Source organism: Podarcis liolepis (genome assembly GCF_965112155.1).
Source record: "Podarcis liolepis genome assembly, chromosome: 2".
NCBI lineage: Eukaryota > Metazoa > Chordata > Lepidosauria > Squamata > Lacertidae > Podarcis > Podarcis liolepis.
The window spans coordinates 121,865,464-121,888,632 of NC_139555.1; the positions used below are offsets into that span (position 1 = coordinate 121,865,464).

At 48.6% G+C, this 23,169-nt stretch overlaps 2 protein-coding genes, 1 long non-coding RNA gene and 1 pseudogene across 5 annotated transcripts in view; 1 reads left to right on the top strand and 3 right to left on the bottom strand.

The window, feature by feature from the left end:
* LOC310702041 overlaps window positions 1-23,169 on the top strand; it is a 257,327-nt gene that overhangs the window by 155,885 nt on the left and 78,273 nt on the right. The gene's annotated exons all lie outside the window — the stretch shown is intronic.
* Window positions 1-23,169, bottom strand: part of LOC310701705 (H-2 class I histocompatibility antigen, Q9 alpha chain-like) — a gene marked incomplete at its 5' end in the record, with an annotated part of 167,789 nt that overhangs the window by 133,705 nt on the left and 10,915 nt on the right. The gene's annotated exons all lie outside the window — the stretch shown is intronic.
* The window catches only part of LOC310701772 (major histocompatibility complex class I-related gene protein-like), a 139,620-nt gene that overhangs the window by 52,490 nt on the left and 63,961 nt on the right, over window positions 1-23,169 (bottom strand). The window contains exon 8 of one of the 2 annotated variants that reach the window (XM_083493123.1): window positions 4,537-5,221. The exons of the other annotated variant lie outside the window; for it this stretch is intronic. Within the exon in view, the coding sequence (XP_083349249.1) occupies window positions 5,211-5,221 (11 nt within the window). The 3' untranslated portion in view covers window positions 4,537-5,210. Of the gene's footprint in view, window positions 1-4,536; window positions 5,222-23,169 lie in introns of those variants that run through there. 2 annotated transcript variants of the gene reach the window in all.
* The window catches only part of LOC310701696 (major histocompatibility complex class I-related gene protein-like), an 84,555-nt pseudogene that overhangs the window by 50,389 nt on the left and 10,997 nt on the right, over window positions 1-23,169 (bottom strand). The window contains exons 3-7 of the transcript XR_014530078.1: window positions 12,687-12,962; window positions 9,727-10,014; window positions 7,874-7,960; window positions 6,964-7,002; window positions 6,322-6,354 (exon numbers count right to left, since the gene is read on the bottom strand). The product of XR_014530078.1 is annotated as a major histocompatibility complex class I-related gene protein-like (transcript). The remainder of the gene's footprint in view (window positions 1-6,321; window positions 6,355-6,963; window positions 7,003-7,873; window positions 7,961-9,726; window positions 10,015-12,686; window positions 12,963-23,169) is intronic.

Sequence of the window (23,169 nt, forward strand, 5' to 3'; positions counted from 1 at the left end):
GCCTCAGCCTCCCCGCTTCCCTCCCTGCAGAGGAGACCTTTGGTGCAAGGGAGAGCAGCCAAACAAGGCAGAAACTGAAAGCCACAGCAGCCCACAGATCAGGTTGCCTGACTGGGAGATCGGCAGGCAGAAATGTCGCTCAGGGGAAGACGTTTTCTCTCTCAGCACCCAGGTGGCTTTGGCATTTGTCCCTCTTGGCCTGGCCTGGGCCCCCTCCAGCCTTGGAAAGACCCGTCTCCCTCAGCATGTAGGACAAAACCCTGAGCCTCCACAGCTCTCTTCCTCAAGGTCAAGTGGCCAGGACTCCTGGGTCCCCTTTGGGAGGAGACTCGGCAGGAGCCAGGACTCCTGGGTCCCCTTTGGGAGGAGACTCGGCAGGAGCCAGGACTCCTGGGTCCCCTTTGGGAGGAGACTCGGCAGGAGCCAGGACTCCTGGGTCCCCTCTGGGAGGAGACTCGGCAGGAGCCAGGACTCCTGGGTCCCCTTTGGGAGGAGACTCGGCAGGAGCCAGGACTCCTGGGTCCTCTTTCTGGCAGGCAAAGGGCATCTTCCTCTCTAGCTGACTCTTCCTTCACAAAACAAATATTTCTATCCAGGTGGCATTCATGTTCTCCTCATAACGGCCCTGACAGGCCCCAAGTCCCTGAGGGAGCTTCATGGCTGTGTGGGGATTTGAACCCAGGACTCCCAGGCTCCCATATCCCAGTCAAACCACAGCCCCACACTGGATCCTTGTAGGCTTCTCCACCTCAAGACCAGGCCTGCAGGGACATCTCTCCTGACATTATATTCGTCCTCTTCTTGGTATCGTGTGGAAACAGAATATGGAGTCTAACAAATAGATGATGGCATAAAAACGTCCTTGGTGTGTTTCTCCGTTCCAACCTGGATTGTTTCCCAGGGGACTTTGCCCCCTTCTGCCTCCCTCAGCAACCTCTGAGTCAGGTGGGAAAGTCCCAGGGCAGTTCCCAGAACAAGGCCTTTTTATTTTTAATGTTTGTTTTCATTTTTACTTATAAGATGAATAGCTGAGGGTGCAGTAAGCAGTCCTTGGCAAGTTCCAATAATCTAAATTTCGTTTGCATGCCAACCTAGCAGAGGAATCTCAGGCTGCTTGACTGACATTTCTCACAGGAATTGAAGAACAGAGGCAGATTTTGCTGAGAAAGTACTCGATCCTTCATTAACACTGGTGTTTGTTTGTTTGTTTGTGTGTGTGTGCAGCGGCGTAGCGTGAGTTGTCAGCACCCGGGGCAACGCAAGTAATTTGCGCCCCCTAACCCGGGGCAAGGCAAGTTATTTGCGCCCCCCCCCCAACCCCTAACCTGCGAGTTGCCGCTGGCGCTGCTGCTCAAACGACGCCGCTTGCCCGGAGGAGGAGGGGGGCAGAGAGGCGAGGAAAATCAAACGGCCCAGCAGCTGCAGCGGCGGAGGCGGGGCTCTGAAGAGGGGCTGCCTGGCGCGTCCTCTGTGGCCAGTGCTGAGAGCCGCAGCCTGCCGGGCGCCTTCAGCCGGGCGCTGCGAGACATGCGGCTCTGCTACAGCCTGCGCCCGAGGCTCTTCGGCGACTCCGGAGGCAGCGAGCGCGCCCCCTCAGATGTTGCGCCCGGTGCGGCTGGCACCCCTGGCACCCCCCACGCTACGCCACTGTGTGTGTGTTTGTCTCCTGCCCTCACGCTCTCTCTCTGCCACAAGGCACCCTCGCTCATCTCTCCACAGTCCCTAGTTGTATTTTCTCGCATTCCCCTTTTTGAGATCCTCTGCTGCCCCCTGCCGGCTGCTTTCTTCCCCAGCTGAAATGGAAATCAGGTGATTTCTAGGAAATCCTTCAAGGAACCAGTTGAAGAAAGTCACGGGTTGCAAAAAAATGGTCAAGGTTCCCACATATGTCACAGCTTTGGAATCAGTGCAAGTGGGTGTATGCCTACCTAAAAAGCGGAAATATATAAAACTTATAAATCACGTAATCAGAAAAAACCTATTTAGAGTATGGGGAAAGTAGAAAAACTTATTAGAAAGAAAAACACCACTGCGGATATCCCCAGTGGAAGCTACAACCAGGAAAAGAATAAATATGGATAAGCAGTGGTTAACTTACAGTGATTTTTTTTAATTTTTTAAAAAGATATTTATTAAAGTTTTAAAGTATAACAGTGAAAATGAAAAATAAAAAGAAACAAAATACAACATAAAAACACAGTAATTTTCCATAACATATCTTCCTTACGCTTATTTCCCCGGACCTCCTCATACCTCCCTTCTTTGTATTCCACTTCAGTTTGTTAGTTCAGCAAATCCTTACCATTAAGCTTTTACCCATTTGCAAACCTTTTTTCGTATCTCCTAAAGCATTACAGCTGGAAACCACTTAGTTTCTATCCAACATCCTTCTAACATTCATAAATTTTACAATATTTCTGTAAATAGTCTTTAAATTTCTTCCAGTCTTCTTTCACCAACTCTTCTCCCTGGTCTCGGATTTTGCCAGTCATTTCTGCCAATTCCATGTAGTCGATCACCTTCATCTGCCATTCTTCCAGAGTGGGTAAATCTTGTGTCTTCCAATACTTTGCAATGAGTATTCTTGCTGCTGTTGTAGCATACATTAAAAAGTTCTGTCCTTCTTTAGCACCAATTGGCCGACCATGCCCAGGAGAAAGGCCTCTGGTTTCTTAAGAAAGGTATATTTAAATACCCTTTTCATTTCATTATAAATCATCTCCCAGAAAGCCTTAATTTTGGGCATGTCCACCAAAGGTGAAAGAATGTACCTTCAATTTCTTTACATTTCCAGCATTTATCGGGCAAATGATAGATTTTTGCAAGCTTGACGGGGTCATGTACCACCTGTATATCATTTTCATAATATTCTCTCTTAAGGCATTACATGCTGTAAACTTCATACCTGTGGTCCATAACTGTTCCCAGTCAGCAAACATAATATTATGTCCAACATCTTGTGCCCATTTAATCATAGCAGATTTCACCGTTTCATCCTGAGTATTCCATTTCAACAGCAAGTTATACATTCTTGACAGATTCTTAGTTTTGGGTTCTAACAGTTCTGTTTCTAATTTTGACTTTTCCACCTGGAAACCAATTTTCTTATCCAAATTATATGCCTCCATTATCTGATAATAATGAAGCCAATCTCTCACTTTGTTTTTTAATTTTTCGAAACTCTGCAATTTCAATTTGTCTCCTTCTTGTTCCAAAATTTCCCAATATGTCAGCCATTTGGCCTCCATATTAAGCCTTTTCTGAGCTTTTGCTTCCATTGGTGACAGCCACCTTGGGGTTTTATTTTCCAATAAGTCTTTATATCTTACCCAGACATTAAACAATGCTTTCCTGACAATATGGTTTTTGAATGCTTTATGTGCTTTGACCTTATCATACCATAAATATGCATGCCAACCAAATACATTGTTAAAACCAGCCCAATACATTTTGACACCTGAGGCAGGCCCCCAAATGCCACCCCTCTCCCAACCAGGGAAAAAGGGTTGAGGGAAGATTTACATCCAGGGCAGAGGGAGAAAGATTAGCTCATTTTAAATGGTATTGTTTTAAGATTTTGATGTTTGCTGCATGAGCTCCTTTGGGAGGAAGAGTGGGATAAAAATTTAAAATAAATTAAATATTTTGGGCATCTTTTTCTCTTAGTAGGAGAACTTCCTCCTGGGTTTGCGGACTTTTGGGGAAACCCCACCTTGGTCATCTCCCACCACCCCCTGCTCCAGATCAGATATCTACACATTTCTTTTATTGTATTTCCAAGCCTCCTTTCTTCCGTCCTGGAACCAAAGGCAGCATCCAGGTGGTTTCCCCCACCCCCAGGCCCTGAGCAGAATTCACACCCTCTTGGCTTCAGGTAACTCAATTCCACACCTGCAAAGCCACAGATTATGTCCGCATCTCACTTTGGACACGAGTTCTTCAGTCACTTTACAAAGGAAGACCAATTATTGCCACCTCCCTGCCAGAGTCTGTGAATATTCTCAGGAACTTCAAAATCTCTGGAACTCCTGTGATAAGAAGGAAAGAACCACTAAAGACGAAGGGAGAGCACCTGTTTATTTCAGTCAAACGGATATTACAAAAGGAGTAATAATATTTATTATATCCAGTGTCTTCAAAGCAAGATGCAGCAAATCCATTGGGTTAGGCAAGAAGAGTCTTGCAGCCCCTGGAGGTCTAAAATAGTTACTGCATTCTTATATCTAGGAAAGACTCTCCTTAGCCTACGAGAAGGGAAGGAAGATGGTGGAAACCGCAGAGAGGCAAAATACGTTCCTCAAGGGCCACAGGTGGAAAAGCAAGAATGTATGAGATAAAAATTAGGCAAATTGAAGGCAACAAAAGTAGTTTACTTGGAAGAGTTCATGTGGCCCCACTCCCAGTGGGTCTCCCCTCCTAGAAGGCTGTGGGGACCAGGCAACAAGTCTCATGAACTGAAGGCCTGGAGCCCAAAAGAAGGGGCTCCTTATTTCAGATCCAACTCTGGCCATGGAGCTCCTCATCTGCCTCTTCTCCTTGCTGGCTTCCTCCTTGGCTGTCAGCAGAATCTGAAGCAAGAATCCCTCTCATCTCCTGCAGGAAAGTCGCCTCTCTCTTCAGCCACTCTGTTCCTTCTCTCTTTCAGCTTCAACTCCTGAGCATCTAAGCATCCCTCCTCCCTGCCAGCTTCTTTGCTTCCTCACTACAGAAGGTGGATTGAAAACATTCAGCCAGAGCAGTTAGACTGCTTTTATACATTCCATGACATGACATCCACTTAGCCATAGGCTGGGCGGCTGAAGATGCAGGTAGCCAGTAATAACAGCCTATTTCATGCATGATACACCTAAAGCAATTCTCAAATATTGCCTTTCCTTCAATTTGGATGGAAAGTGAGTGTCACAAGATTGGGGAAAGGCTTGTGGTGGGATCCACAGCAACAAAGAAGAAAGAGAAACCATCAAAATCACTGCTCAATCTCCCCACCCCTTTAAAAAACTTTTAGTTGTGTATATCCAGCACATTTCTGATTAATACAAACACATTTCTGAAAATCAGCTAAAAAGCAAAGTTAGCCAAAATCTATCAGAAAAACATGATTATCCTCAAATTCAAGTTACAGCTGGAGTCAGAATGGATGAGTGAGAGCCAGGATTAAGGAACATCATAAACAGCATTAAAGGACAGCAGGAGTTCAGAGCCTCTGCAATTCACAGCAAAACTGTGGAGAAATAAAGAACAGGAGTGTTTCAAAATTAAGCCAACACCATGGTGTGGGGGCATCAGCATTACAGAGCTAGTGGCATCCCAAAGGTCATCTAGTTCAGTGTTTCCCAAACTTTTTTGGGCAACGGCACACCTGTTTACTGAAAAAAATCTCGCGGCACACCACCATTAAAGCCCCGCCCCGTGACGTCAGTGCGCAGCGTCACGCCGGGAGGGACGCACGAAAGTGAAAGTTTTTTCCCTCCCCCTTGCCGGGGAACCTCCAAGCTTTGGGGGTGGGAGGAGGCAGCAGAGCGAGGGACTGAGGGACGGCGGCAACTGAGGCGGCGGCGGCTGTTGTGGTGGTGGCGGCGATAGCGGGCGGAGGAGGGGGCGGCGGCGGGGCTTGAGGAGCCGTCGCCGGGAGTTGCTGCTGCTGTTGTTGCTGCTGCTGCCCGGACATGCCGGCCTCCTCCGCTGTCTCGCGCTCCTCCCTTTTGCACGCGCTGCCCCGCCGCTCGGCACCACCACCACGGAGCCGCCCCCGGCTCGACGCGGATCCTCGCCGCCGCCGCCTCTCACCGCCCGACTCGCCCGCCTCCCTCCCACGGCACACCAGCCAATGTCTCACGGCACAGTAGTGTGCCGCGGAACACCGGTTGGGAAACACTGATCTAGTTCAGCCTCACAAAGAAACCCACCATCCCTCATCACGTCAAATGCTAGGAGCATCACCAAAATGGGCCTGCAGAGCAAATGCCTGCAGAGGGCAGCTCAAGCAAGTGAGCCAAGCTGCACTCTTTGGGGGAATACCAGAAGGACACAAAGCAGTCCTACCAGAAGGAAAAATCCCTTCCAGAAGCCAAAATGTGACACACTCTCATTCAGATCCTGGGCAGAACCCATTTGTCAGATGGAGGGGATCCTCTGTGGAGCTCAGATGGACAGACAGAATGAGTCACAAGAGCGATTTTCAGCTCAATGGACACTGCAGATTATGTCACACTTGGAAACCCCCCGGGGGGGTAACAGGGGAAGCTTTTCCCCATTTGGGGATGTTCCCCATGGAGTCTTCTGCAAGACCCCCCCTTTGCCCCCCCCCGCACCCCCACTTACCCTTGGTGGAGCTGTTGGACCCCTGGTCGCTTGCTGCAAAAGGGAGGAAACATAGGAGTCAGGATCCCGGGGAGGGAGATTCCCCCCCCCAGCCCTTCTCCTCCCTCCTTCCACCCCCATCCCAAATCAGTCTCAATCTGGGGATGTTCAGGGACAGGCAGCCCAGAGGCAAGGGGGCTCAAGGACAGCAGTGGGGGGAGAAGCTGGAGGGCAAAGAGAGATGGGCACAGCCTGGCATGGAGTCAGCGGGGGACTAGAGCGGGGATAGGTGCGATTTGGGTAGGAAGGGGACAGAAAGGCAGAAGAGAGAGAAAGGGAGCAGTGGTACCAAATCCGGAGGGGAGGGTTCCTGACACCCACAGACTTGAGCCACCCAAACAATTCTTTAGCTTCAGGTTCCAGTAATTAAACCCCCAGAGATCCCTCTCTCCCCACACCCTCGGCTCTTCCTCCTGCTCCTTCTTGGAGCCCCTCCCTCAGCCGACAGTCTCTCTGCAGCCTTTTCCTGGCCCTGAGGGACCCCTTGCTGTCCACAGACAGGCTGAAGCTTCCCATCAGGTTTGGTTTTGTCTGTTTGTAACCTGTTCCTGCTCCATATTGGGGGAAAATATGTCAGACAGAGAGAGGGGGGGAGTCACTCACTTGAGGCTGCTTTGTAGGCTGATTTCTCACTCTGTTTCCCTGTGAAGACAAAAGCTGAAGGTCAGAGCTGGAAGGGACCTCCAGAGGCCACACAATCCTATTTCGACCATTTGGCTCTCAGATGCTGAAACCTTCCCAGCAGAGGCTCCTCTTGTCTCTTCCAAACACCTCCAAGGAAGGGGAGCCCAGAAGGGGAGCTTTTCAAGGAACTCATTTTACAAAGAAGTAGAAAAAAATTGAGGAAATTAAATAAAAAAATCAACATGGGGAAACGAGACAGTGGACAAATTCCAAGAGGGTGGAAGGAAACATTATCCAGTCCCTTCACTCATTCCTTTTCAAATTATTATTTCACTCCCAGCAGACCCCTTAAATTTGCCCAGAGAGGGTGGGGGGAAGGGATAAGGAACTTTAACAGTGCAATTCTAGGCAAGTCTACTCAGAGGAATGTCCTATTCAGTTCAATACAGCATCCTCCCAGATCAATATTTATTTATTCATTTAATTAAGAAGACAGGGCAGTTCACAACATAAAAATACAAAATGAGAGCAAAAAATTCAAAATAAAACAAAAACAAACCAGTAACTCACATTTAAAAGGCCCAAGGCCTGGTACGAGAGAAACGTTTTTGCCTGGCGCCTAAAGATATGTAAGGAAGGCTCCCTGCTAAGTGTGCACAGGACTGAAGGCTTAGGATTGATTAAAACATCAGGTGGGAAGTGAATTTCCTGAGCGCAAAGCAATGACCAACAGGACTTTTGGTTCATGTTCAAAGGGTGTTTTATGGAGAATGGTGTCTGCAGGGATTCAAGGGGCAGTTTCCAGAAAGGCTCCACCAGCACATTCCCAGTCGGAGGCCGAGACAGAAGGACACAGGAGAGGCAGCAAACACATCCAGGGTTTACTTACTGTGGATGATGAAGAAGATGATCCCAGAGACCAGCAGGATGGCAGCCATGACACCCAGAATGGCTCCCACAATGAGCCACAGGTTGACTAAAAGGGGACAAGAGACATTTTTATTCAGACAGGCGGCAGCAGCTCCCCAAGGCCTCAAGCAGGAGATCTGAGTGGAGGTGCTGAGCTATGAGCCCGGGAGGATTTTATGTGTGCAAAGCAGGCCCTCTTTCTCTCTCCTGACAGGCCAAGGTCTTCTCTGTTGTGGCCCCGACACAAGGGAGTTTATTTTTTCCACCAGAGTCCAGCATTAAAGGTAAAGGTAAAGGGACCCCTGACCATTAGGTCCAGTCGTGACCGACTCTGGGGTTGCGGCGCTCATCTCACTTTATTGGCCGAGGGAGACATCATACAGCTTCCAGGTCATGTGGCCAGCATGACTAAGCAGCTTCTGGCCAAACAGAGCAGTGCACGGAAACGCTGTTTACCTTCCCACCAGAGCGGGACCTATTTATCTACTTGCACTTTGACGTGCTTTCGAACTGCTAGGTTGGCAGGAGCAGGGACCGAGCAACGGGAGCTCACCCTGTCACGGGGATTCGAACCTCCGACCTTCTGATCGGCAAGTCCTAGGCTCTGTGGTTTAACCCACAGCGCCACCCGTGTCTCTAGTCCAGCATTAGAGATCTTCAAAATAACCGATTTATTTAAGGAAGACAGTTGACAGGCACACCTGTTTCATCACAGACTCCAGACTTAAAAGCAGATGTCCTGCTCAGGTGCTTCAGCCTTCTCTGTCCTGACCCTGAGAGGAAGGGATTCCCTCCCCCCTGAGACCCCCCAGAGCCCAGCATTACAGGCCTTCAGGGAAGGCACAAACCCTTAGGAAGAAGCATCTTGTGTAGGGTTGCCATATGTCCAGTTTTTCCTGGACACGCCCTCTTTTTCAGACATAAAATGTCTGTCCAGACAGATTCTTAAAATGAGGCAAAATGTCCAGGTTTTTTTGTTTGTGTAGAATCTCTGAAGTCATTAGCGTTAGTGAGTGAGCCCTGGTCCCCTCTGCCCTGCCTGTGTGAGTCTTTGGCTCAAGGGCCGCTTCCATAATTCTCGCTTGCCTGCCTGTGAGAAGGGGAGTCTGGGCTGTGGGTGGGGATGTGCGTTCATGCGCTCCTGCTGGGGAAAAGGGAGTCTGGCTCTTAGACATTCTGCTTTGGTTCCTGCAAGCGCGGCTTTCCTGGCCGTGTGTGAGAGACGAGCATTACTAGAAACCCTTCTTGCTCTTCCCAGCGGTGTGCGGGTGTTTGGGCTGAGTGGGGATGAGTATCAGTTTTTCTAGTGTGAGTGTGAGGAGGAGCAAGTGAGAATCTTTTTCACTGTGAAGTACAGTCAGTCCCGGGCTCCCTCTTTTAAGTTCACTGCACCTTTTTCAGTCACATAGAGTGTGAGTAAGTCAGCCATGTGGAGGAGATCGCATTATTTTGAAGAAATAACACATCTGCCCACATTCTGTGACATCAACACTGCTTGGGCTTAAAGGCAAAAAGGTGGCAGCCAGTTTTTACCTACGACATCCAATTTGAGTTTAAGGCCTATGAGAAAAGGCTGCATCTCTGTTGAAATCTACAGATTCCGATTCAGTTGCTTCCCTCCAGAGCAGCCTTTCTCAACCTGTGGATCCGCAGATGTTGTTGAACTACAACTCCCATCACCCCTAGCTAGCAAGGCCAGAGCTCAGGGATGATGGGAGTTGTAGTCCAACAACATATGGGGACCCACGGGTTGAGAACCACTGCTCTAGAGACATAAGGATCCAGCTGGGGTTCCCCACCTCTTCCCCTCCTGTCTGTCTGTCTGTCTCTCACCAGGCTCCTTCTCCCAGGCCACGTCCAGAGGCTTCTCCAGGCTGTCGTGCTCCACGCGGCACCGGAAGCGCTCCCTCTCCTCGGGGTCGATCTGGACACTGAGCAAGAGATAGTAGGTCCCGTCCGAGTTGGGGGCGACCAATCCTCGGAGGGTGCCCTCCTGCCAGACCTCCCCGTCCTTCACCCAGTTGGCCTCAATCTCCTTGGGGTAGAAGCCGTGGACTTGGCAAACGAGGGTCTCCAGGCCGTCATAGTCTGCCTTCCTGGTCACCTTCACCACCGGAGCCTCTGCAAAAAGGGCAATCATTAATTGGGGTTAACAGAGAGACATCCACAATGGGAGCCTGGAGGAATCCTGCATTTTTTAAGAGCAGAGGAGCAGGGACCCAAGGGGCAACCTAGTCAGAATCTCACATCTCCAGAAATTAAAAAGAACTGTGAATAAATGGGATTTCCTCAACCTCCCCTGGCATCTTCCCCAGTCAGTGTCTATGCTGGAACTGTTTTTAGATGTTTTATCCTTTGTTTGCCAAAGCAGACTCCTTTGGGAGGGAGGGCTGAGTACAAATTAATTTATCATCTTGAAAAGCTCTTGTGGTTCCAATATTGTCCCAGGGAGCTGCCTCTAGGCTGAGGGGCAAATTTCACCAGGTCCCCAATAGTGGGATGCATTCAGATCCTTCCAAGTTGCAAGTCATGAACTGATCCTGATTTCTCTCTTGAGGGGGAAGAAATGCTGGACTCGCTGTTCTCTGTTCTCCGGGACCTTTCAGCTCAATAGTTAGTGAGCAAAGCCAACAGCCCTGGGAAAGACAGAGCTCCTTTCTAGTTCTCCCGCCTGCCCTGAAAGGGTCCCTTGAGGTTGGAAAGGGCCCATCTCCCTTCTCCACGGCAGCCTCCCCTGGAGTGGAAAGGGCAGACCAGGAGGCCCAGTAAGCCAGCAACTTGCGCACATTTAACTTGTGCACATTCAGCTTTACGCACTTGCCAAAAATATTCTAAAAACCCAAAAGAGGAGGTGGGTGTCTGGGGAAGATGGACTTTGGCAACCCAATCGCCCTTGAATCCAATGTGTTTTGACTATACACCATTTTGGCTTGAGGCATGATTTGCAGAATGTAACCCTTGTTCAAAAACTTGCTCAAAAACTTGCTAACCTACAGAGTTAGTGAGGGGGCTGCATCCATATTTTATGGGCTCCCCATACATTTTCTATTTAAAAAAAAAAAGTTATTTAATTTAGTTTTAGAGACTTTCCCCATAGGTATGCAGGGGGAGACGGGGCACATTGATACACCAACAATATTTCAATATCGACAAACGTTATTCGTGTCGTGACATCACTAAAACGTGTCTATACATGTGTGAGTATGATGGTTGTGACCGCGCTGCCCGCCAGTTCTCCACTGGCATTTGACGAGAGGTGTGTTTTTAGCGCGGCCAACTAAAAAATTATGTGAAGTACTATTTTATTGTTGTTAGCCGCCCTGAGCCCGGCTTCGGCTGGGGCGGGCAGGATATAAATAAAAATTATTATTATTATTATTATTATTATTATTATTATTATTATTATTATTATGTGTAAAAGTGTTCCAATGTTGTTTTTCGTCGTTTAGTTAAGATTTTAAAATACCAAAGGTAAATTATCTCACTCAGTAATCAGGATTACACGTGATTTTAAAATAAGTTCAGTGGTTTTATTAATAATTGTTAGTTTTCTGAAAATGTCCGGTGGGCGCTTTGATACACTAAGACATGGGGCACATTGATACGTATAAAAGTGCCCCGCTAGTGTACAATAGTGCCCCAATATACAAGTTTGCATGAAATCTCTAAACTGATTTCCTACTCGTGAAATGTGAAAAACAAACTGTTGTTTACTACGTAGCCAAAGTCATTTCTAAATATAAAATGACAGATTATCAAGTGTCTTATCTCAGGAAATATCCAGGATCTTGTATGTTTGTCTTCCCCATTGTAGAAGATAAGGCAAGCACTGATTTCAAGGGTGCTGTTTTGCAGTTGCCAAAACCAAATTTCTCAAAGGGCACATCTCGAATATCATCTCTTTATACTTTTTCTTTTGGCTTCAGTGGATATAATGTGCAAAAGAAGCTAAATGTTAAGGAAATATATTATTTTTTCTAAGCATATTTTTTGACTACCTAACGTGAGTTCCTATACTTTTAAAACTTTTTCCAAAGTTTTCCTTTAAATGGATAGGTGTTTGAGGAAAGATTAATACAAGTTTTGATGTTTTGTTAAGAAAACCTGCCATAAAGTCTATGACATGTGTGAAACTGTGTTAGTTTTGATACGTAATTTAGGTTTTTAAGTAACAAATTGTAGGGCTGCCCCGTAGTTGGGGCAGAATGATACAAAACCCATTTTTTTTACTCAAGTCATTATATTCTCATTATCTTCTAACCTTAATGGTTATCTTCTAACCTTAATGGTTCTTTTGATTGCTATTATAATATTGATTAGTTATGCCATGCATAAAGCAATTTTTTAAATTATTTGAATCATTTTGGTACATAAAATATGAGATTGAATTTTTCTGCATCAATCTGCCCCACTTTCCCCTACCAAGTGTAAAGGCAAAAGGTTTTTCTGTATTCCGCCTCAAATCTGTCCATTTCAATTTTCTTTTTTTACTTAATTTAAAATGCATTTTGCTTTCCTGGCCCCTTCCCTGCTGTTTCTTTCTGCCCCCTCCCCCCATTTGTCTTTTGCCATCCCTTATCCTAGCAAAAAGGGCATGGGGGGCTGTTTTTAAGCATCTTCCCCCCCCCAATCATACTCTGAAGTGACCCCCTTTCTCCTCCCAGGGTCCCAAACTTATTTCTGCCTCCCCCAGCAAGAAAAGTGTTTGGTCCAGAAAGGAAGACTGTTGGGGGGAGGGGAGCTTGTAGGGAAACTACCCCACTGAGCCCCCCTCCCCACTGCCCCCCCCTTACCTGTCCTCAGCAGAGTCTCATTCCCGTAGTCCAGATAGCTCTGCAGCCACTCAATGCAAGCCTCCTCCAGGTAGTGCTTATTGTGCTGGTTCCAGGCCAAGTCAGAATCCCACTTCCTCTTGGTCACTTGGGCCTCCGTCTGGGCTGCTGTCCAGGTGAGGGTCTCCTTGTCGAAGGCGATGAAGTCTCTCCCATCATAGCTGTACTGCCAATGCCCTCCTTTGCGCCCGTCTGAACTCAGCTCACAGCCGTACATGAACTGAAGGGTGTGGATCCCTGGAAGGACCAGAAGAGGCCCAGGAGGTCAAGGGGGGTCACAGCAGCCCCTCCCCCACAAAAGAGTCCAGGAGAAAGGATTTATTTCCCTCAGACTCAGGGAAGAGGCAGCAGTCAGAGGGGAGAAAAATCAACCAGCATTGTATCTTTCTGAAGGCTCATCCGCATAACACGTTCACTGAGGGAAACACTACAAGTCCCCCTTTAATTGTCCCCCCTCTCATCGCCTCACACTCCCCCCCCCCCCATTCCTAGTGGATTCTCCCAACTCCCTGGAGGCGGGGGAGGGGTGGGGAGCATCCCTTGCAGGTCAGAGGTCACAGTCTGTCCCTCTTTCCCCCCAGCTCTGCTCCTCTGGATCTTGCCCCTTTGGGAGGGGTGCCTCAGCTGCCCCCCCCCCCCCGTCCCGTCCCCCAGAAAGAAGGGGCAACATGGAAGGGGGACACCCACACATTGGGGGCCCTTTCAAGAGAGAAGGTCTCCTCTTCCCCTCCATCTCTCTCCCCCCAGCTTCTCCATATCAAGGACCTTTTCCCTAAAAGGAGAGAAGTCATGGAAGGGCCTTTGGAAAAAGAAGTTTCCTCATAGCCTGGGAGGGAAAGGGAAGCCGCAAGGGGGATTTGCCCCACTTCAAAATGGCCCCCCTTCTCAGCATATTTTTGTCTTTGCATATTTACTTGAAGGTAAGTCACACTGAGTGAGGTTGGACTTACTTCCAAGTAAACATGCAGAGGACTGAGCAGTTACAATTGGAAATTAAAATAAAATAAAATCTGTTTGTGATCCTGGCTGCCCACACACCGGGACTAGCCCCTTTCTGAACTCTCTTCTTGAGGGACTCTTTCCTGGCAGTCAGTTCCATGGGGTAAGGCAGGTTTTTAAGAAGAGCAACTGCCAGATGTGGGGCCCTGTTCTCTATCAGCCCCCCAGCAGGTGGAGTGAGCAGTCCAGACAACCTGATGGATTCTGAAAGGCTCCAAGGAGAAAGGGGGGCTGACAGCCAGCATCCCTGGGGGGGCCCCCATCTCCCTATGGAATATGGGACACCATCCTTCCTTCCTGTCGTCTCCAGCACTGCAGACCCCGACCGCCCCCCACCCCCAGTTCACCAGGGCAGTGGGGAGGAGGAGGAGGAGGCAGAGGGAAGAAGATTGGCAGAATGGAGAGCACTCATAGCTGTGCTTATTCTGGGGTCATGATTGCAGCAGACTGGGGGGGCATATTGGCACCTCAATAATGCAGCTACAATAAACTTCCTGCCTGGGACAGGTATTAAGGCACATGAGTACAGAGTCATAAAAGTTTCAGGGAAACTCCCCCCCCCCACCATTTCAAAATTGGCAGTGCCACGGCTGGATTCCCAGGATCCCTCCCTATTATTACTTTGCCACAAAGCCAGTGCCAACAGTGCCAGGGAGAGAGCCAAGCGTCAGCTGGCACCCTAGTTTTGTGCCACAAATAACAGGCATGGGGGGTGAGGGGAAGACATCTGTGCCTGCCACTGCAGAGTCTTCTTCCGTAGAACTTTCCATTATTGTGTCCCCTCTGCCCTGCAATACAAGTACTTTTGTACACTCGTGCCTTGGTTCCCAAACACCAAAAACCCAGGGAGGCCTCACTTCGGACAACCATAAGTCTGAGTATGGGCTGAATGTAAACTCCTCGCTCTGGATTAACCTGCAGTCTTCAGATCAAGTAATTCGCTTATTTAGGCTATGTGGGTGGCAATTTAAGATTTTAAGGAGGTTTTCTCACCACTGCTGTATCGCAATCACCATCTTTTTCCCCATGTTAAATCTTTTTTGCAGTTTCTAAATGAAAGGCTGTGATATACAGTGGCGCTTTGGTTCCCAAACACCAAAAACCCAGAACTAAGTGTTCCGGTTTTTAAATGTTTTTCGGAAGCCGAACATCCGATGCAGCTGTCGGCTATTGTTTGCGGGGCACCTGCACCAATCAGAAGCTGCGCCTTGGTTTTCGAACATTTTGGAAGTCAAACGGACTTCAGGAATGGATTAAGCTCGAGAACCAAGGTTCAACTGTATTTGGCGCTTTTGTTTTTGCTACAGTGGTACCTCTGGTTGCGGACACGATCCGTTCCGGGGTGCCGTTTGCACCCTGAAATGTCCGTAACCAGTGGCGCTTCTGAGCATGTGTAAATACTTCCGGGTTTGCTGTGTTCTTAACCTGAAAAAAACGCAACATGAAGCGTTTGCAAGAAGAGGCATGACTGTATTTATTTTGCGTTTTTGTGGCTTTTTCGGTTAATTTGTTTTCGTTACTGTGTGGAACCCAGTTCAGCTACCGATACGATTTATTGACTGTGTGACTGCGGAAATGGATAAAAGCCCCCCATCCAAACAAGGACTATCATCAGTGCAGGTAAGGAAAAAATAATAATTTTAATTTTTATCATCTACAATACTGTCTTATTTATTTTATTTTATAGTACAGTACATTGTTTATTGCTTTCATTTTATGGACCAATGGTCTCGTTAGATAGTAAAATTTGTGTTAAATTGCTGTTTTAGGGGTTGCTTTTAAAAGTCTGGAACGGATTAATCAGTTTTGCATTACTTTCTATGGAAAGCGCACCTTGGTTCTGGAACGCTTTGGTTTTGGAAAGGACTTCCAGAACGAATTAAGTTTGAGAACCAAGGTACCACTGTATAATATTAAGCAAGTGATGCATTTGAGGGATTTGAACCCAGGTTCAAGGACAAGTGAAAGGTAACTGTGCTGATGGAGTGGAATATAAAGATATAAATGATGGAACAAACAGATGTTTGTAAATGTGTGCCTAAACACACTTTGGCTATATACTAAATTCTTTGCTCCTGGTGAAAATACCGTATTTTTTTGCTCTAAAAGACTCACTTTTTCCCTCCTAAAAAGTAAGGGGAAATGTGTGTGTGTCTTATGGAGCGAATGCAGGCTGTGCAGCTATCCCAGAAGCCAAGACTGCAAGAGGGGTTGCTGCTTTCACTGCGCAGTGATCCCTCTTGCTGTTCTGGCTTCTGGGATTCAGAATATTTTTTTTCTTGTTTTCCTCCTCCAAAAACTAGGTGCGTCTTGTGGTCTGGTGCGTCTTATAGAGCAAAAAATACGGTAGTTAAATGCTGATGTTAAGCCAACTTGTTGCTTTTCAAAAGGCTATTAGGCCTCTTCCCTTTGATGCTCAGCACCATCAGGGCAGTGTATGCTGTGAAGAGCTGGGAGCTTTCCTGGGGAGAGGACAGATCTTCCTTGCTTGGCTGCTCTTTGCCCCCCAGAGCTGAGTGCCCCTTCCCTGCCCCACCTCCCTCTGCTCCTGCAAGGGCCACATCCAGAAGCGCAGGAGAGAGGAGGAGAGACCAGGAGTCTGTGTCCTGGCAAGAGAACTTGGAAGTGAGGCCTCAAGGGGTCTCCTGGGGGCACAGGGGAGAGAAGGGGGCACAGCATGTCTGCCAGTATCTCAGCCAAAGGCAGCCTGGGGAGCCGGACCTTCAGACAGAGCAGTTTCCTCACGGCTCACTTTTCAGAGGGGGCACTTGGACTGGATTCATCATCAAAGATCTGGGGTGGTATCTAATGCAACCCCTACTCAGAGTAGACCCACTAAAGTGATTTGGCATTTCTGTTTTTAATGCACTGATTTCAATGGGTCTACTCTAAATATAATAGTATTGGATACAACCCTGTGTGTACTAAAAATGTCAAACACCTGCCCTAGCTCTCACTTTCAATAAATACTGAATTTTTGGTACCTGCTAAAAAAAAATCCTGTTTAGACAAGCCTACCCAGATGCCTAGAAAGTTGAGGTAATTCTAATCTGTTTTAGTAGTTTAACTTCCTGTGTTTTAAAGTATGGTTGTGAGTTTTTCTTAATTTTACTGGGGGGGGGGGTTACAATCAATAAGTGTATGTATTTAGATAGATAGATAGATAGATAGATAGATAGATAATATTTATTGATGTTTTATGTACATTCTATGGATTTTTTCCCCTGATTGTTATTATAACTTTCCAGGTTGTATACTATCTTGATACAGTTTTGTGGGAAATACATATTGTAAATACTTTACTAAAGCCTTCAGTCGACTGATAATAAAAGAAGAGCTGGTTTACATTAGCTAGTTGATATCCACCTAATAAATCCTTCATCAAAGAGGGCATGATCCTTATCTCTGCTACTCTTCATGCTGCACCTCCAGTCCCATTTTACAGATCCACAACGTTAATGCTTGTGGCTTTTAAATGTGCTCTTCAATTTCAGTATCTGAAGGATTGATCTGGCATTTTCACTTGGCAGTGGCATCACCCGGCACCCACTGAGACCCCAGACCCCTGGCAGGGCCCACAGGTGCTGAGGACCCCAGCCCTGTCTCCTCTAGGCCTGCCAGCAGGGATAGCAGACAGCCATTTTGATTTCCCACAACAAAACCATACAGAGAAGCTACATCAGGCACCCCAAGATGGGAAATGGCAATGGCTTCTCCTGGCCATGCACAGAGTTCTGCTGCTCTTTGTGTAGCCTGAGGGAGCTCAGCAACGGAGGAGAGGCTGTCCCAGAGCACACCAGGTTGCTCTCACTTCTGATTTAGGCTTCCCCTTTCATCTCAGGAGCCTTTGGCTCCTGGCCATGCACAGCTCCTGGCCATGCACAGAGTTCTGTTGCTCTTATTAGAGGTTACCGCCCACACACTTCCGCTGCGCTTTTCAGCCTGTGTGGTGGCACCTCAGTAAAACCACTTCTGACTGTCTGTAGCAGAGTTTTCCCTGGAGGCAGAGGACAAGAACAGGAGTCATACCGTATTTTTCGTCCCATAGGACGCTCCGTCCCATAGGACGCACCTACTTTTTTGGGGGGGGGAATAAAGGAACAAATTTTTCCCTTTATTTCCCCCCCAAAACCAGGTCGGGGAACAGTGGGATGGCGGCGCTGCGCCTCCCTGCTGTCCCCAAGCTTGTGGGGCTGGCCAATGTCTGCCCGGCATGAGGGGCGCTCTGCTTCAGGGCGCCCCATGCGCCAGGCAGCAGGCTGCGGACACCTGCGCGAAGCACGGGGCGTCCTCTGAAGGACGCCCCGTGCTCCGCGCTGCAGGCTGCCGCCCGCAAGCCTTGCCCCCCCAGGGGAACTCCCCTTGGGCGCTGCAGGCTTGCAGATAGCTTCCTGGAGCCTGGAGAGCGAGAGGTGTCGGTGCACACCGACGTCTCTCGCTCTCCAGGCTTCAGCGAAAGCCTGCATTCGCCCCGTAGGACGCACACAGATTTCCCCTTCATTTTTGGAGGGGAAAAAGTGCGTCCTATAGGGCGAAAAATATGGTGCTCAAATTCACAGTCAAGAGCTTCTTTATTGCTTGACTGGTCACACAAGCATGTCTGTAGATACAAGCTATTGACATTCCTTCTTTCTCTCTCCAGCACGGTATAATCTCAGTCCAGTAATTAACAATCCTGTCACAGCAAAACTCACAGTATCAGCAGCACACATTGTCTTACTTCCAACCTTGTTGTCAACGTGCGTGCTGACTGTGTGTGTGCTCGCGTGTGCGCGCTTCCCTCACGTGGAAATTGCAGCCTGCAACTTCCTCCCTTTATTTGCACCTCCAGCTGACACCAATCAAGCCTAGAGTGCCACTCTTACACGCTAAAGAAAATTCTGGAACCCTCTTGAAAGCTTCCAGAAACCTTTATGTTTCTTAAAGAATGTTTTCCTAACAGCTCTTTGTGCTTCTGGGTAGCCTGAGGGAGCTCAGCAATGGAGGAGAAGCTGTGTTGTGAAGTGGGGTTTGTGATTTCAGCTCTCTTGACATAATATGCTGGAGACAGTTCTCTAGTAACACTTCTTTATTAAGGCAAACAAGACTTAAGACTGAGGAGGGGAAAGCTACATTTATAGGGACAGGGAACTAGCTAGAAAGGATACATTTTGGAGGGAACAATATCAGGCAATCACAGTCCTGCCTTTTGGAGGGAACCAATAAGACAGAGGATCCAAATACAGCAGCTTAAATGAACCAATAGTAGCTGTACCCTTTGAAACCAAAAGGCAGTTACTTTACCCTAATGAAAATACAGACAATCATAATACAGATAAAAATACTTTGACTCAATACACAACACCCCTCCCCCCCTAGTGAGCACAGCAGACGTAATCTCTCAGGTACTGTGGGGTCCTACAACTTCTACTTGATCTCCTGACAACAGGCGTTGCCGGTTCTGGATTGGGTGTTACCTGTGGTAGAGGGGCTGCTATAGGGGTTTCTTCAGGAACAGATGGAGTCCCAGACATCTCAGGGTCCCCTACCTGTACCTCGTCATCATGAGGACTAGCAGACCCTGGTTGATTTGCTGAACCCCCTGGTGACTGCACCTCTGGGCCATTTTCACTCTGGTCTTGCAGCTCTGCGTTGTTAGCCAGGGATGAAATATCTGATTCCTCCCTGCTGAGCGCCCGGCGCCTCAGCTGATCTATATGTCTCTTCCAAACTTGCCCATTTTCCAAGGTCACATAATAGGACACAGGTCCACTAGCCCGGGTGACCACACCAGCCACCCACCGCGAACCTCGTGAATAGTTCCTCACCCAGACCAGATCTTCAGGGGCGAGATACCTTGTTGTGTCAGTCTCAGCCTGGGGGGTTGCTCTTGAATTACGGTTTGGCATTTTATCCGGGTGGACATAATCCAGCACCGTTACCAGTCTTCTACCCAAGAGCAGCTTAGCTGGCGACTTGCCCGTCGCAGTACACGGCGTCGCATGCTGCAAAAATAACATTCGCGCGATGCGAGCTGACCAGTTACCCTCCATTAAGCGCGCAATGGATTCTTTGGCTGTTCTTACCATGCGCTCAGCCTGCCCATTGGAGGATGGGTGAAAGGGCGCGGATGTGACCCCTCTTATGAAGTTATCAGCCAAGAATGCCCTGAATTCTTGGGATACAAAAGCTGCCCCATTATCTGATACAATGGTCTCAGGTAACCTGTGGGTTGCAAACAGCTGCCTCAACACCTTGATTACGGCAGCTGATGCCATGGTAGGAACCATCGCCACTTCTAACCATTTGGAATATGCATCAACGATAACCAAAAAGACCTTCCCCTGGAATGGCCCAGCAAAATCCAAGTGCAGCCGGCTCCAGGGAGATCTGGACTGCTCCCACCAGTGGACTGGTGCTCTGGCCACTTCTGGCCGCACCTCTTGGCATGCCTTGCATGTTCATACCCATTGTTCTATGTTCTGGTCCATTCCAGGTCACCACACATAACATCGGGCTAGCGACTTCATCCTGACCATTCCCGGGTGTCCCATGTGAAGCGTCTCAAGAACCCTGTTTCTCAGTGGTGCTGGGATGATCACCCTATCTCCCCACAGGAGACACCCCTTATGCATGGACAACTCGTGCTGCCTTGTCGCATAAGGCCTGAATTTGTCTTCATGCGGACCATCTGGGCACCCCCTCCCCACCCAAGTGAGCACACAGGAGAGAACAGCATCTTTCCTCGTTTTCTCAGCTATATCAGTAGCTGTTACAGGAGCCCCCGGAAGTGTTTCCAGCATCATTATGTGCTCCGCTGGAGCGGGATCCTTATTGCTCCCGCCAGGCAGGGGCAATCGACTCAGCGCATCAGCGTGGCACAACCGTTTCCCCGGCACATGGGTCAAGGTGTACTGGAACCCGTTCAGGAATATAGACCAACGCAACATTCTGGGGGAGAGAATTTGTGGCGTTCGTTTGTTCGGGTGGAACAACCCTAACAGTGGTTTGTGGTCCATTTCAATGGAGAAATGGCGACCGTACACATAATCATGGAACTTTTTGATTCCTGCCACAATTGCAAGTGCCTCTTTGTCAATTTGAGCATAGTTGCGCTCCGTGGGCGACAACGTACGGGAATAGAAAGAGATGGGCTTTTCCGACCCATCCGGTTCCCTATGACTCAGCACCGCCCCCAGGCCGTATTGAGAGGCATCACATGCCAGGACCAGCGGCTTTGATTCATCATAATGAGCAAGGACGCTCCTGCTACTCAGCATTCCTCGCAAGGAGTCAAAAGCCTTCTGCTGCCCCTGCCCCCATCGCCACACATTCTTTTTCTGCAACAGTCTATGTAATGGTTCAGCTACCGAAGCTTTCTGGGGTAAGAACGAATGATAAAAGTTAATAAGTCCCAGGAATGACTGCAACTCCGTCTTGTTCTGTGGTCATGGTGCCTCGATGATGGCCTTAATCTTAGCACCTGTGGGGTGCATGCCTGATGCATCAATTTTAAACCCCAAGAAATCCACAGCTGGCACCCCAAAACTGCATTTTTCCTTTTTCAGTTGCAACCCCACCTCCTTGAACTTGAGCAACACTGCACGGACGCGCGCAACCAGTTCCTGTGGGTCTTTTCCAGCAATCAAAATGTCATCAAAAAATGGCAAGACCCCCGGCAGACCTCTTAACAGGCGTTCCATGAGCCCTTGAAAAATCCCTGGGGCCACACAAACTCCAAATTGTAATCTGTTAACTCTGAACGCCCCTTTATGTGTGACAATAGTTTGTGCTTCTGCTGATTGTGGGGTTACTGGCAGCTGTTGGTAAGCTTGTGCCAGGTCAATGTTGGCGAACACCTTGCCCCCAGCCAGTTTAGCCAACAGATGTGATACGACTGGAATGGGGTATGAGTTTCCCCTGAGTGCCTTATTGATAGTACATTTGTAATCTGCACAGATCCTGACTTCCCCATTTGCTTTAAGGGGTGTGACGATTGGAGTCTCCCACTTAGCATGGGTGAGAGAACTGTTAGGATATTTCCGTTCCACCTTAAAAGGGAGCAGGCTTTGTGAGTCACAGAGTCTGCGCATGTCCTGTTCACAGGATGTTTATGTTTGCTATTCCTTTCGATTTTGCAGTCGGTCGGAGACACTGACTCAGAACGGTCATGTTTTTCTTTGTTCTGTTCAACGCTAAATAAAGTCTGTAAATATGCTCTTCTGCGGTGCAGCTTTCTGGCTGTGTTTCTGCTGATAAACAGTGTGCACAAGCCCTGGAATGTGGCAATCTATTTCTGAGGCTTCGTGTCGCTAACTGCTGGATCTGCCTGTCTACGGGAGATCGATGGACGTCCGGCAGCCGGCTTGGGGCCATGATGGACTATATCTCCCTGGCAGTATTCCCAACTCCCTGCTTGACCAATTTATCCAGCTCTGCTTCGATCTTGGGTTGCAGTGCAAATGGCACTTGCCTTGGTTTGAGTCGGATTGGGGCCACCCCAGGGTCCAACTCGAAGTCAACAGGGGGCCCTTTATAACAACCCAGTTTTCCATTAAAGAGACCAGCAAATTCTTTGCATAATGCCTCGCTCATCTCAGGGCAGGTTTGGATTGAATTAAGCCCTGATATACTCAGTCCCAGGGCGGGGAACCAGTCAGTGCCCAGGAGACTGGGGCGACTGCCCTTCGCAATCACCAGTTTGAGTACAGCCTGTTTGTCCCGGAACTGAACTCTCACGGCACACATTCCCATAACATGGATGCGGCCCGCTGAGTATGACTGCAAGGTTGCTGGAAAGGGCTTCAGAGGGGGCAACTTACCCCTGGGAAAGAATGTCCTTGCGGTCTGGTCTGACACGATAGTGAATCCAGATCTGGAATCCACCTCCATGTCGCACTGCTGACCCTCAATCTTCACCTTGACGTGTGCCTTGCCTTGCGCTGGGAACTGCACGACCCTCCCGTTGATCTCCGTTACGTAGTGGCAGTCCTTTAGAAAATGGGTTGCTGTGGCCGGTCTGCGATGCTCCAGTCTAGGTGCTCCTGTCGCTCCCAACGCCGCTGATCTACAGACCCTGGCGATGCGACCTGTCTTCCCGCATGTCCGGCACATAGCATCCCGGAAACGACAACTCTTCCACTCATGGTTTCCGCCACAACCTGGACACCTGCCTCGGTGATCTTTGTGCACTGTGCAGGCCTGACGCACTGACTCGACCCCACGGACTGAGCTCTGGCTCGGAGTAGCCTCTAGCTCGTCCATGGCATGCGCAACTTCTATCTGTGGCTTAGGGGCCTTGCGACTGGCATCAAGCTCCTCTCTTTCATAATTCTCCGTGGCGGTAGCCTCCTTCAAGGCTGAAGCAAGGGTAACCTCTTCTTTAGCCACGATGCGTCTTCTGGCTTTCTTGCTGCTCAGACCACCGATAAACCGATCCAGGTGAGTCTCTTCCAGATTTTGGAAG